The sequence below is a fragment of the Gracilinanus agilis genome, chromosome 1 (genome assembly GCF_016433145.1).
Source record: "Gracilinanus agilis isolate LMUSP501 chromosome 1, AgileGrace, whole genome shotgun sequence".
Taxonomy (NCBI): Eukaryota; Metazoa; Chordata; class Mammalia; order Didelphimorphia; family Didelphidae; genus Gracilinanus; species Gracilinanus agilis.
The window spans coordinates 109457788-109472957 of record NC_058130.1 but is presented as its reverse complement, the minus strand read 5'-3'; the positions used below and the strand labels follow the sequence as shown (position 1 = coordinate 109472957).

General features: G+C 36.8%; 1 protein-coding gene across 3 annotated transcripts in view; it reads right to left on the bottom strand.

The window, feature by feature from the left end:
• Positions 1-15170, bottom strand: part of PLIN2 (perilipin 2) — a 54724-nt gene that overhangs the window by 21240 nt on the left and 18314 nt on the right. For all 3 annotated transcript variants that reach the window (XM_044685312.1, XM_044685318.1, XM_044685305.1), the window contains exons 2-6: positions 15098-15149; positions 14475-14670; positions 12059-12141; positions 3987-4272; positions 3149-3330 (exon numbers count right to left, since the gene is read on the bottom strand). In XM_044685312.1, the coding sequence (XP_044541247.1) occupies positions 3149-3330; positions 3987-4272; positions 12059-12141; positions 14475-14670; positions 15098-15127 (777 nt within the window). In that variant the 5' untranslated portion in view covers positions 15128-15149. The remainder of the gene's footprint in view (positions 1-3148; positions 3331-3986; positions 4273-12058; positions 12142-14474; positions 14671-15097; positions 15150-15170) is intronic.

The following is a 15170-nucleotide window of genomic DNA, read 5'->3' as shown; positions in this document are numbered from 1 at the left end:
TGGAGGAATTCCATGCAAATTGGAGAGACCTCCAGGAAGTGATGCAGAGAGAAAGGAACAGAGCCAGAAGAACGTTGTACACAGAGACTGATATACTTTGGTAAAATCAAATGTAATGGGCTCCTGTACCAGCAGCACTGCAATGACACAAGACAGCTCTGAGGGATTTATGGCAAAGATGCTACCCACATTCAGAGGAAGGACTGCAGGAGAGGAAACATATAAGATAAACAATTGCTTGAATGCATGGGCTGAGGCGGACATGAATGGGAAAGAGACCCTGAACAAGGACACATGTTACACCCAGCGGAAATGTGCGTTGGCCATGGGTGGGGGGAGAGCGGGGGGGTGAAGGGGAAAGTAGGGGCATAAAGTATGTAAACAAGTTAAAAACAAATATTAATAAATGTCTAATAAAAAATAAAGAAAAAAAAGAAAAAAACAAAAAAAAATGAATGCCCATCTAGTCCATATCAAAGAACTTATCATGAAGTGGATTATAGCTATCTGTTCCATTTGGTATGGAACAAGGGCAAGTTGTTACCTCAAGGGCATAAAAATATCAATTATACCAAAAAATAGGATTAGTTAAAATAATACCAAGAGCCAATCTCTGATAGCTAAAGTGGTCAAATGATATGAGAAGTTTTTAAAGGATAGTTAAAATATTAACCATTTGCAGACACACCACAAATTACTAACAAATGCAAATTTAGATGACTAGAATTTTGCTTTATACCATATAAATTCACAAAGACAAAAAATGGGAAAATCCAATTCTGGAGGAGCTATGGGAGGACAAAAACACTGAGGTACTGTGAACAAAATGGCCCAATCATTCTGGAATTATATAAGAAAATAGATTATTCCTACACTTTTTGATCCAGTAATCTTGTTACTGGGCATAATAACCCAAGAAAACTGAAAACCAAAAACCAAAACAAAGATCCAAGATATACCAAAATTTGATAACCCAGTAGTAGCAAAGAATAAAAAACAAAGTAGATACCCATTGATGGGGAAGTGACTGTAAGTAACGAAATATTGTGTAATGATATTACTACCAATTAGGAATTCAAAGAAATGTAAGTTTGTATAGATTGATAGTGCCAAGAATAACTGTAATGCCCTATTAATAATATAAATTAAATGATCACTTAAATGAAGTTAAACTTTTGAGTAACTAAGGGAAAAAAATGAATTAAGGCCCCAGAGAAGAGATAATCAAACATAAATACTTTCTCAATTCAAGCAGAGAAGTAGGATGCTCAAAGGACAAAATGTCTACATCATCAGATGTGATCACTACTGTGAATATTTTTGCTCAAGAGGTTTACTTTGTAGATAGCATTAGATGGGGGTGAGGTGGGGGGGAGAAGAGGGAACAAAGAGAGGGGCAGAGGGAGAAGATAGCAGTAAAGTAGGAAAAGGTACCAATAAAGTTTTGGAAAAAAAGCAACAAATTTGGAACTTTTTTCCCCTGCAAGTATGGGCCTATCCATCTGAGTGCTGGATCCATGCATTTTTCCCCAGGTGAAATTACTTTAATTATCATTCTTTTAAAAATGCAAATAATGGAAGAATGGCAACTTCTAGCCTCTCTCTGCATATTTAAAACAAAACAAAACAAAACAAAAAAAAACAACAAAAAACCCCACCTTGGATCAATTTTGCCAGTACTCCATCTTGAAGGACTTTTAAGTAAGGGGTTAGAAAAGGAAATTTTTTTTGTCTCAGGGACTACATGGTCTCTAATTGTCAGGGATTCAAAGGAAGGTAGGCCTGTTAATGGTTCAACTGAATTATAGATTAAATAACAGGCTCTTGTGATCTATTCTAGGAATACAAGCATAGTTTATAGCTTGCAAAGAAATTAATGAAAATGACTGCACTGCACATGTAAAATCTATATCCACTTGCTTAACATCTCAGAGAGGGGAAAGAGGCAGAAAATTAGGGACTCAAAATTAAAAAAAAAATTTTTTTTTAAGCCAAAAATTGTTTTTTCATCTAACTGGGAAAAAAAACAAAATATCAAAAAAAATGTTAAATGAATTTAATTGCCCAAAGCTCACTTACATTAATTTTGAAATTTAACCTGTTTTTAGGCTGGAGTTTTCTTATCTAATAGAACATAAAATAACTAGGTGGTGGTGTATATCCATCCCTCAATTCTTCCAGATAGCCTGATTTGTGTGCAATCAGGCCTTCCCAATAATCAACAAGCACTTATGTAGAACCTAGTGTTGTTAGCCTTTCAGTATAATAATACCCAAAAAAAGCCCTACAGTAAGAAACACAAAAAAAGCACAATTCCTGCCTTTAAGCAGTTTACATAATAAAGTTAATGTGGGAGGAGGAAAAGGGAAAGGAGTTGAACATTAGAAAAAGCTCATGAGTTAAGTAGTGTTTGAGCTGGATTTTGAGAGGTAGTGATTCTAAAAGTAATGAAGAGAGGCAACAATAAAATAATATAATAAAGAGAGATGACACAATGGATAAAGCCCTATGGATATACAATGGACAGGAGTTGGGGGAGGTAGACCACTCATGCAGAGGACAGTGAATGAGGAACAATAAATTTGCTAAACTCAGTTGCCCTACACTTTGCATAAAAGGGAATGAACCAGTCAGTGATGGGCAAACTTTTTAAAGAGGGGGCCAAAGGAAAGGAAATGCTCATCTGTCAGCCTGTTTCTAAGGCAACTCTTTTGAAGTTTCATTGCATTGTATCCTACTCATTGTAAGAGTCAAATTAGGAATAATATCCAGCAGCGGACAGAACATTTCAGGGGGCCTCATCTGGCCCGCAGGCTGTAGTTTGCCCATCCCTGAACTAGGTAATAAAGGCTATGTTAAGTTGAAGCAAGCTTATTAAAATACCAGAGAAATTTTGTATTTGATCCTAGAAGCAACGATGAAGTTACCCTTATACTTCCATCCTAAGTCACCCAACCAACTAATTTTATTCCTCACTGCTAGGGAACTTATTTTTTTGTTTTGTTTTGTTTTGTTTTGCTTTTAAACCCTTAACTTCTGTGTATTGGCTCCTAGATGGAAGAGTGGTAAGGGTGGGCAATGAGGGTCAAGTGACTTGCCCAGGGTCACACAGCTGGGAAGTAGGGAACTTATTAAAGAAAGTTTTTACCAGATTCATAGTGGAATGCAGCTGAGAAATGGTCTCTTGGCCTTTCTGTCTGGCTTCATTAACCCTGTTTAGGGCCTGCTGGTAGGCACGTGAGCGGAGTTTGGTAGACAAAGATCCCAAACGAACATAGCAACTTGGTTTCTGAACCACATCAAACCCTTCAACTTTCTTTGCTTCTTTTTCTGAAATTAAGAGATAGGCGGGATTAAAGGATGTTGAATTAGTTTCACTGTCACTTTGCAGGAACTGTGTATACCCTTAAGATCTGAGATGTAGTCAAATGCCTTCATTTTAGGAACAAATAAAACAGAAACCTGAGAGTTAAATGACATCACATTTATTAAACTCAGGCCTTGAAATTGAACCCAGGTCTTCTGACTAATACAATAACAATAGCTAGCACTTATATAGTGTGTGCTAAGTGCTTTACAAATATTATCTCATTTGGTCCTGACAACAGCCGCCTTTCAAGACAGGTGCTGTTATCCTCTTTTATAGTTGAGGAAACCCAGGCAAAATGGAGTGCCTTGCCCAAGGTCACATGATATTACCAATTCACATAATTAGAAAGTGTCTGAGGTCAAATTTGGACTTGGGTCAAGTCTTCCTGACTCCAGTGCTCTATTTACCGTGCCATCTAGTTGCCTTGCTACACTAATAATCCATTTAGATTATTTTCTAATTCGTAGTAATCATAGTCCATATTGCTATTCTACCCTCATTCCCCACCTCAAAAAAAAAAATCAGCTCTATCTTTTATTTGTATAATTAGGAGTTTTAAAATCACCTAAAACAAGAAGTTTCTCTCCATATGAGAGTAAATATGAGTTTCTCTTACCTATCTCCTCTTCAGTGAGGGGAAGATACTGATCCACGAGCAGCTCTGACTTGCTAAGTGCATTCTCAACTCCGCTGCTCACCATCTGTACCATCCGACTTCCCAAGACAGTGTTGATGCTTCCATTCACTACAGACTTGGTCATCTCCACACTGCCATTAACTGCGCCTTTTGTTTTGTCCACAACCCCATTAATAGTGTGAGCCACAGAATCCTTGGCACTGGTCATGGTTGTTGTCACAGCATCTTTTGCACCAAATACTGCACCTTTGGCATTGGCAACAACCTAGAAGAAAAGGAGAGTCACTTGACTTCATGTTGAAGATGATTATTCTTCAAGTATGAGAAGGGATGGTACACTGGAGGTCATGAGAGAGACATAATAGTGAACTGTCACCAGACAAATTTCAGGGTTAAATTCATGGAGACTGTGGCTTGGGTATTGTACCCCCAAAACTCAGGCAAACTATTAACAGGGAAATTCCTTTGCTCCCTTAGAGACCCTCAACTCCCAACCCCAAACATCTGACCTGGAGGATTACCCTCCTTTGGTTGTCCCATTGATTTGAGATGGACAAAGAGACACACCACATTCATCCAACATCCAAATCAGGAGAACCACCCCCATGCCTTCAGGCAAACCTCCCCCACTCCTGGCTTCAGTGCTTACCACTCTAAGAGTCACTGTTGTAAAGAGCATAAAAACCCCAGAGTTGATGTCCCCTGGGAGACAGCTTTTCCATCCATGCTGTCCTCCAAAGGAACAGCTTTCCACCCATGCTGTTCCACCTAGGAGGCAGGCTTCCACCTATGCTGCCCTCCTGACCAGATCCAACATTACCTTCCAAATTAATAAATTTCTCTTTATTTTTAAGCTAAGTCTTGGAATCTTGCATTCTTGCAAAAGGTACCCTTTCAGAATCCTGGGGGTTCACCTCTTGTACCCCACAACAACTGCAAAGTGAGATCTAACGTCCGATAATGCCTGTGAGTGACAAGACCTGTATACAGGGACTACAAAACAATTTGCTAGCTCTTTAGCCTGGATTCTTATTTGAGGGTTCATCAGTTTTTTTTAAAAAATATTTTTTCTGATATGTCTTATATATGACTTTATATGTATAATGGTGTTGTATTTCTTGCCTTCTCAATAAGCAAGGGAGGAATAGGAGTCAACAAATTTGGAACTAAAAATAAAGATCTGAGAAAAAAATTTACAGAGAAAAAATTTTGATAACAATGTGGCTTCTTTTGAAATCCTTTGTATTTTATTTTATGCATCTAAACCCATTCAGAGAAGGTATTTGTAAGCTTCAGAAGTGCCTAAGGGAGGTAAAGCTAAGTGGTACAAAGGATAAAGTGAGCTCTGAATCAGGAACACCCAACTTCAAATACAGCCACAGACTCTTAATAGCTATATGATCCTGGGCAAGTCATTTAACATATCTGCCTCAGCTTCCTCATCTAAATAATGGGGATAATATTAGCCCCTACCCCATAACAAAAATTTGGGGGGAGGGAACAAGTGAGATATTTGTAAAGTTCTTAGCACAATGCTTCACACACAAATAGGCATTTAATAAATTATTTTCCCTTTTGCTTCCTCATGAATGATGCACAAAAAAAGAAGCTTCCTACTTCCTTTTGTTGTTCCTACTTCCCTTAAGCCCATGTACAAGGTTACACACTACTCTATTTAATATGGTTTGGGATTTTTGTGGCCAACCTCCTGGGGATGGGATGATCCTTTTTCCACTTAATTTGTCTGACTATTATAAGCATGCAGGCTTTCATCAAGCCTGAACTTGAATGAAGCTTATTGAACTAGGGGGGAATCCAAACTTGTGCCACTGATTGAGCTTAGGAGACCATGTCCTTTCCATGCCAAGAGGCAAACAAAAAACATTTGATCTTCTAAATAAGTGGAGAAAGGCTCATCCCCACAAGGCTGGCCACAAAAATTCCAAGCCATTTATAGTACAGAGGAGTTGTGATCTGCATTGGTACACATATTCTAATAATTTAGGGTATGGAAACTCCTCAGCCAAGTGAGGTTCAAATATAAAACAAATAAACAAAAGAGACTAGTGCCAAACATTTCCATAATACTTTTAAGGTTGATGAATTATTTTCTGGTCAAGACCAAGTTCTACTGACCCCCTGGGTTAAGGAATCCTTCCTATCAGTGCATCTCAGCAGGCATTCTCCAACTTACAAACTTTCGTTGCCTTAGGCCAGTGATGAGCAACCTTTTGAGCTTGGTGTGTCAAAATTTGTCAAAAAACTGAGCATAACTCAGGTGGTATGTCACTTTGAAGAAAAAAAAACCATAATTTTGCAATATTTAGTTTAAATAACAAAAATGTATAATTGCAATATATAATTATATTTAATAAACCAAAATAGGTAAATTAATATATGTAGAATTGTCATCTATAGGGCACAGAGTCTACACTGCACTACAGTAAATGTTTCCTCCTTGGCATGCGGCACCATACTTCTCTGTATGTGGCCGTGTGCCATCAAAAATGGCCACACATGTCAGTGCTGACATGTGTCATAGGTTTGTCATCATTGCCTGAGGCAACAAAAATGAATGAATGAAAAAACTGAACTTTTTAGTCACACAGCTAGTAAGTTGCAGAGGTTACACTTGACCGCAAGCCTTCCTTACTCAGAGGCACTATTATATATCATGTCTTCATAGCAAGGTATAATGGAGAATTTGCCTTTGTATCTATTAAGAGCATCAGGTCCCAGCTCATCCAGGGAGATAAGATGAACAAGTCATCCCACAGGCCATGTACCTATACTGCCCTCTGAAACAGTTTGACTCTAGACTTTTGAAAAGCTCAGAGCCAAACAATATGATCAATGATAAAACATTCTTATTACAAATTGGGTAAAAGTATCTCTATTCAGAACTGGAGTGTAGAAATCAATCACTAAAATTAGGGGACAGAGACATTTTACTATTATTATTACTATTATTATTATTATTATTATCATTTTAAAAATGCTATTAGCAAAGAGATCTTCATGGAAAGAAACAGTTTTGTTTAAGACATTTAGTCATTCAAAGGCCAAGAGCAGATGAGCTTTAAAAAAAAAAGTTACTTAAGACACCTTAAATCCATTAATCACCTTAAAGGCTATGGAAGAAAGCTAGTGATTTTTCCAGCTGGGAGGAGAATAATTTAACTAGCTTAGATATCTTTGACTTCAGGGTTAATTACAATAATTAGGTTGAGAAAAACAGACTGGTTAAGCTGGGCCCAAGCAGTGACTCCTCCTCCAAACAAATCTATTAGTAGTTGGATCAAGGTTAACAACTCCAAAACGAGTCCTTCTTCGATTAGGAACTATCTGGAAACAAAGGCAAAATCTAATAGAAAGACTTCAACAGTTTAGTCTCACAATAAAAGTCCTAATTCATGTTAAGTGAACTAAAGGACCAAACTGAAAATAAGAGTAAGAAAAGTCACTAGAAACTAGATTCATAATTAATAACTTTTACTACTAAAAAGTCTTAAACTACATAATTTAAAATTAAAAGTATGATATCAGGTTCACAGGGAAAAAACAAACCTGAATTAGACATTGCATATAACACTTTACAAGGGGTTGGGGGATTTTCATGAATAATGTATTAAGTTTCAAATAGTCCTATAAGTGACAAAGATCACTCAAACCCAATAAGTGGAAATTGAGGGGATGACTACCAATTTAGAAATGACTAAACAAGTTGTGGCAGGTGATTGTGATGGAATATTACTACTTCAAGTTAAGAAATGACAAGCAGGTTAATTTTTTAAAAATATGGAAAGTACAAAAAAAAACCCCCAACTACATGAAATTATGAAGAGTGGAACAAACAGAACCAAGATAAAATGATATACAGTAACAGAAACAATGTTTCAAGATTAACTGTGAATGTCTACCTCCAAGAAAAAATACTGATAAATAGAAACATCTATGACAGTTTTATATATACATGTACTTTTGTTGGTCAAGTTACGCCTTTTCTAGTTCAGGGAGACACCTAGGAACTTTAATATAACAATCAAATAAATAAGTTAAAAAAAAATTTTAGAGTAGTGAGAATGGCCGGACAATTATTTGGAGCCATATTGCAGCAACTCTTGAATGCCAAAAATAAAAGTTTATTTTGCCTAGAAGTTGAACAGATGAAGAATATAATAATGATAATTTAGAAAAAATACTTGAGAACAACAATGTTGAGGAGGATTTTAAAAGGGGAATAGATTATAAGTAGGAAGATTTGGCTAGGAGGCTATATACAGAAGTCTAGAGATAAAAAGTCTTTGGCAAGGAGACCACTTTGAGAATGGATACAAAAACTACTGCCAAGAGAGAATTGATAAAGATTCAGGAACTGATATACAAAAATGAGGGAGAAGAACTGAGACAAGACATGTCATATAGAGATAATAACTGAAGATTAAAAATCTGAGCAAATGAGAAAAGAGTATTGCCATCAACAGAAAAAGGAGCTGGAGAAGGCCAGTTACATTTTGTACACTTTCCTAGAAATTTCAAGACTGATCATTTTTTTGAACAGGCAGTCAACTACAAACATAGACATAGAGAAATTTGGAGACATCTGCATAGAGGTGATAACTAAAGTCATTGAATAGATGAGACCATTCGAGGGGGATAATAGAAAAAAGAAAAAGTAAAGAGGCAACCCATAGAACCCACACTTGTGGATTTAGAAACAAATGAGACACTAGCAAGGTAGACAGAAGGAATTAGTTTAAGAATGTCATCGGAAAAGAATGAGAGGGCAGTCCTAAATGTCTTACCACTGAGATCAAGGAAGAGGAAAAAGAAAAAAAGATCCAACCCCAAAACCATTTAACTAAATGCTACCTATAACCTTAAAAAGGCAGGATTAATATAATGGTAGGCTTCTAGAAACTAGATTCTAAGGGCTAAAGGATAAGTGGTGGTGAGAAAACAGAGATAGTAACTACAGGCCAACTCCCCCTTACAAGGAGTGCAGCTTTTTATATTTCCTGTCATTTTTCCTGGGAGTTTTCTTTTCACAAAATTGTATTGGTCCTTTCTAATACATCGCTTTTAAACTATGGAAAACTAGGAAGCCAAAGAGCTATGCCAGTAGATCCAAAATGATAAATGAGCATTTAGTGAGAACTTGAGCAATCTGTGCAGAGAAGGCACAAATGTCCCCAGCACAAATTTTGTCCCCTCTCCTTCTATTCTCAGGTTTCTCATTTATTGCTGAATTTCGTCTTCTAGATTATAGAGATTTGTCAGGGAAGTGACCTTCATGTGAAGAAGATAACATTGTACTTCATTTGGCAGCTAACTCAGGAAGGGAGGCCTTCTATTCTGGCATGCTGTGGAAACTTCTGAGAAACAGGCTGTAACCTGGCTTGGTAAGCTTGGGCTTTTTTTTATTACCCTGAAATCCTATCCCATTCTACTGTTAAAAAGTATTTGGTATTTCTGTGTACCTTGGAAAGGTGGACACTGAGAGGTTATTACTTAGCTAAAGGATTTCTTTAAAGAGAGAATCTTTTATAACTAATCTAAGGACTGTCAGAGGGATAATTAACAATCTAAAAACAATAAACACATCTAGGTCTCAAGATATAGCTATCTATTTTAAAAGGCAATAGAAACATAATGATCTACTGATGTTCAAAAGTTATTAGGACAATTACACTTTCAGATTTGGACACTGTGTAAATGTGTGCACTTATAAAGGGGAAGCTTTTATTTTTGGATTGTGAGTAAGGAGATAAGGATATAAAAATCAAAACCAAGAGGGTTCATAAGGGGAGCAGCACAGGAAATATTCAAGTAAATTTATGGTGTCATGTGCAATCCTTTTCTGTTTTTTGTATTAGGAAATGCAAGTATCTGTCAAATCAACAATAATCTTTATTTTTTTTTTAACCCTTACCTTCCATCTTGGAATCAATACTGTGTATTGGCTCCAAGGCAAAAGAGTGTTAAGGGCTAGCCAATGGGGGGGTTAAGTGACTTGCCTAGAGGCACACAGCTAGGAAGTGTCTAGTGTCTCCAGCTACATTTGAACCCAGGACCTCACATCTCTGGGCCTGCCTCTCAATCCACTGAACCACTCAGCTGCCCCCAAGATTCAGAATTGTCCAAGAAAAAAACTATGGAAGATCATAAAATTGAGAATGGGAAGGAACCTTAGAGATCATCTTTGTGCTTTCTTTGTATTAGAGGAAACAAAACTAGACAATAAAGAGATTGCCAAAGGATACAGAGTGAGAGAGCCCACATTCTAATCCAAATCCAGATAAAGTCTTCTATATAGCAATAACACATAAATAATATTCATGACCATATAAAAAAGTGGCAGGACCCAGGAAACACTAAATCTTACATTATGCTTACTCTTTTTTGAGAAAATTGTCTTAATCACAGTAGATGCAACATTCCTATTTAAGGCATTACACTTACTACTTACTATTTATTTGTTTTGGGACAAATGGGATAAAAAACACTTTCAGATAAAATTTCTTGAAGATTAGGTTTCACTATCTTTTTTAAACAGGGGGTTTGACAGGAGAATTGCTTAGTTCTCTTTTTGACAAACCTTATGACTATTTGGTATTTCCCCCCTTAAATCCATTAATTTTTTGCTGGAGGGGATGTGGCAAAACTGGGACATTAATGCATTGCTGGTTGAATTGTGAACTGATCCAACCATTCTGGATGGCAATCTGGAACTCTGCTCAAAGGGCTATAAAAGAATGCCTGCCCTTTGATCCAGCCATACCATTTTTGGGTTTGTACCCCAAAGAGATCATAGATAAACAGACTTATACAAAAATATTTACAGCTGTGCTTTTTGTGGTGGCAAAAAACTGGAAAAGGAGGGTATGCCCTTCAATTGGTGAATGGCTGAACAAATTGTGGTATATGCTGGTGATGGAATACTATTGTGCTCAAAGGAATAATAAACTGGAGGAATTCCATGTGAACTGGAAAGATCTCCAGGAATTGATGCAGAGCAAAAGGAGCAGAGCCAGAAGAACACTGTACACAGAGACCAATACACTGTGGTAAAATAGAATGTAATGGACTTCTGTACTAGCAGCAATGCAATGACCCAGGACAATTCTGAGGGATTTATGGAAAAGAATGCTACAACATTCAGAAGAAGAAATACAGGAGTGGAAACAGAAGAAAAACAACTGCTTAAATACATGGGTTGAGGAGGACATGATTGGGGATGTAGACTTGAAACTACCACACCAATGCAACTATCAACAATTTGGAAACAGGTCTTGATCAATGACACATGTTAAAACCAATGGAAATGTGCATCGGCCATGGGGGGGGAGGGGAGTAGTAGGGGGTAAAGGGGAAAGTAAGAGCATGAATTATGTAACCATGTTAACTTTTCTAAAAAATAAATAGTAATAAATGTTAAAAAAAATCCATTAATTTTTTCTAAAAACATTTTCAATATTGCTGAACAAAAAGAGAAGTTTAAAATAGCCACCAATTTAATTGTAATCCATATATTTGAAGTTTCATAAGTATTTAAAGTATTAGATTTTTTTAAAAAATGAGATCTTAAAAATCTTAATGTTCCTTCATTTGTATTGTGGTTGCCACCATTATACACTTAAATAATATAGGAGGCATGGTCACCGACTTTTCACAGACTTTCTCAATGCACTGGGCCCTCAATAATGGTCAAAAAATGACTAAAAAACCTGAAACTACAACAAACACTGCCATTAGAGTGTTTGAAGACAAACACCAATTTTGTTAGCTACATAAGTTAGAAGGTGGTAGTTCGTGGGCTTGCCCTGCTTTAAAGGGGCTATGGAATTGTTAAAGGTCTCTAAAGATATATAAGTTCTGAAATTTATCCCCCAAAGGGTAGAAACTCATGTACAGAGGAAGAAAAAAAAGTTAAGCTAGGTCTGAGGAAGAACAAATTTTTGCATCTGCCTCTCTCCACCCCAGCCATCCTAAAAAAAGACTTGACAAATAAGGATGTAGAAAGACCATCCATTTGTCCTGGAAGAGCTTACCTTATCTGTTGGTTGATTCAAAATGGGTAGTCTTTCTTCGATTCTATCCAATCCTAGACAAGCATAGTTGTTGGCTACAGCAACTAGATTGAAGTTAGTAAAGAGATAGTGTTAAGATGCAAACTTAGATGAGAAAGGGAAACCAATTAAGTCATCTTTGAACTTTCATCCAACAACTTGCTAGAATTGGTTTCTATAATTTTTGTGCCCATTTACCATCCCCCCACAAACACCCAAGTTTACAAGAAGGTTGTATCTATCTTCCAGGAAATAAGGATAGTTTAGTTACCAAGAGAAAAGGAAAAAGTAGAAAGGTAGATTATAAAGTTTGAGGTTTTTTTTAAAGCCTTGCCTTCCACCTTAGAATCAATGCTGTGTATTCTTCCAAGGCAGAAGAATAGTAAGGGTTAGGCAATGGAGGTCAAGTGACTTGCCCAGAGTCACAGTTAGGAAGTGTCTGAGATCAGATTTAAACTCAGGACTTCTGGATTCTAGACCTGGTTCTCAATCCACTTGAGCCACCTTGGCTGTCCCCAGTAAAGTTTAACATTAGGCTCCATAAAATATCTTACCTTACAAGATCAACAAAATCACAAGTGTTTAGGGGGCAGCTGGGTAGCTCAGTGGATTGAGAGTCAGGCCTAGACGGGAGGTCCTAGGTTCAAATCTGGCCTCAGATACTTCCCAGCTGTGTGACCCTGGGCAAGTCACTTGACCCCCATTACCCACCCTTACCACTCTTCCACCTAGGAGCCAATACACAGAAGTTAAGGGTTTAAAAAAAAAAAAGATTTAAAAAAATCACAAGTGTTTATCATAAAGTTAAACTAGAGTTCAGGTAAAGTGTCTTGTTCAAGGAATCTTATACTTAGTCTCAAATCCAATTTTACATAAGCATATGTTATACTGTATTTGTACCAGCCTTAACACCAATTATTAGTTTAACAGTAAATTAAAAAATAAGTGTCTATTAAGTGCTATTGGTCAGACAATGTGTTAAGTTCTTAAGATACAAAAAACAAAAATAAATACTCACAGAAACAAACAAAACAAATCTAGGTTCCCTGCCCTCAGAGAGCTTCTATTTTAATGGAGGAAATGTGATACATAACTCACAAATACACAAACATATATACATGTGTGTATATAAACACACAGAGTTCAGATGCATACATAATATTATCATAAGTTTTTCATGTAGGATGCCCTTATTATAAGTTTTGCTTTCCATGGTTTCGGTTATTCTTTCAACCAGGAATGAAGGACTTCCTGAAGCTGCCTCAACAGCAGTCTATTTAGGGGGTCTCTTCTGCCTTCCCTTTCACTTTTTTAAAAGTGCTTTTTTTTTCCCCCCTGGTGGGGTGGGTGGGAGGGTCACAGCAACAAGGCAGGCTGGAGCTGGGAGAGAAGAGTACATATATATGGGGCAACAGCACTTATATCTAAGGTTTCAGCCATTTATGAAAGGTCTTAAAACCTAGATATATCCCCCTTGTATATAGGGCCCTACTGTATATACATATGTGTTATAAAACATACAATGCAGAAAATACAGGATAGAAGGTACCTTAGAGGGTATAGCTTTAGCAACTGAGGTTGGGGGGGATGGTGAACAGAACAAGAAAGGTTCCTGAAATAGGCGATACTAGACCGACTCTCAAAGCCAAGGATTCTAAGAGTTGAGGCTGGGAGATAGAACTTTCCAAGCATGGGAAACAACCAGTGTCAAGGGATGACAAGAGTGGTACGTGTATGTATGTTGGGGGAGGAGGGGGGAGAAAGGCCAATAAAAAATGTATGAGTATATTGTAAATTCATGGGTGTATAAAAGTAAGCTTTAAGTAGTAGGGGGAGAAATTAAATGGTTAGAATAGCAAAGAAGAAAACTAGTAAAACAAACAAACAAATAAATGGACAAGTGAACAAACAAATAAATAAATGTGTGTGTATATATGTATATATATATTAAAAAACAAAACCTTAAAGGGTACATGTACATATATCTTCACTCTCTCTTCCTCCCCAAATATGTCATATTTCTTAGCACTTGAAAAGTTTTTAAAGCACTTTCTTCTCAACTACCCCACAGATATGTTAGTATTAACCCTAAAAAATAGATAAAACAACTGAAGGAAGTGTCATCCAGCTAGTATATATCAAAGTCTTTAACCTGGATCTCCTACTTAAGTTCAAAGCTCTTTCCAGGAGAACATGTTTCTTCAAGTCAATATAAGATTTTATGTGAAGGCTGAGCATAAGAATAATAAAAATAACTTAGGAATATAAAAGGAACTTTAGTTATCTGTAATATATTCAGGACCTTCAGGTTAATTGGTATTGCCCAAGTTGAATTTTTAGTCTAATTATTTCCCCCTTCCCTCCTTAGACATCAATACAGTCTTAAGTACACACTTACTTTGAGGTTCTAATTTCTGGATGATGGGCAAAGCACTGGTCACTGCCACAGCAGTGATAGTCTTCATTCCCTTCTCTGCTATCTCACACACTGATTTGAGGTAGGGATGGTGATCTTTTGTGCTGATGTAAACAGATGACACTAAGTCATAAGTCGAACTCACCAAGGGAAGGCTGGCTACTCTAGATACCACATTCTGTGCAACAAGATTAAAAAAAAAAAATGGTTAAGTCTTCCTAGGGGGAAAAAATGTTAAGAGGAGGAAAAGAAGAAGAGGGTAGAAACCCTAGTGAAAAATATACCTGTTGCTTAGTATTATATAAGAACAAATAACTTTGAAAAGCTTTAGGAATACTCTGATCAACACAGTGACCAACCATAATTCCAGAGGATTTGTGATGAAATAAATGTTATCCACTTTCTCATTCAGAGCTGGTGAACTTAGTGCAGATTAAGATTTTTTTTGGAGGCACGGCCAATGGGAGAATGTTTTGTTTTACTATAATACAAAATACATATTTGTAATAGAGGTTTCGCTTTTCTTGCTTTCTCTATTTGGGAGTAGGAGGAAGAAATGGGAAGAGAATGTAAATTTAATTATAGAATTGACTTTTTATAAATACCTGTTGTTGATCAATTACAACGGAAGCCATTTTTATTTCTTATCTTCAGAACCTGCAAACAAGAAACACTAGT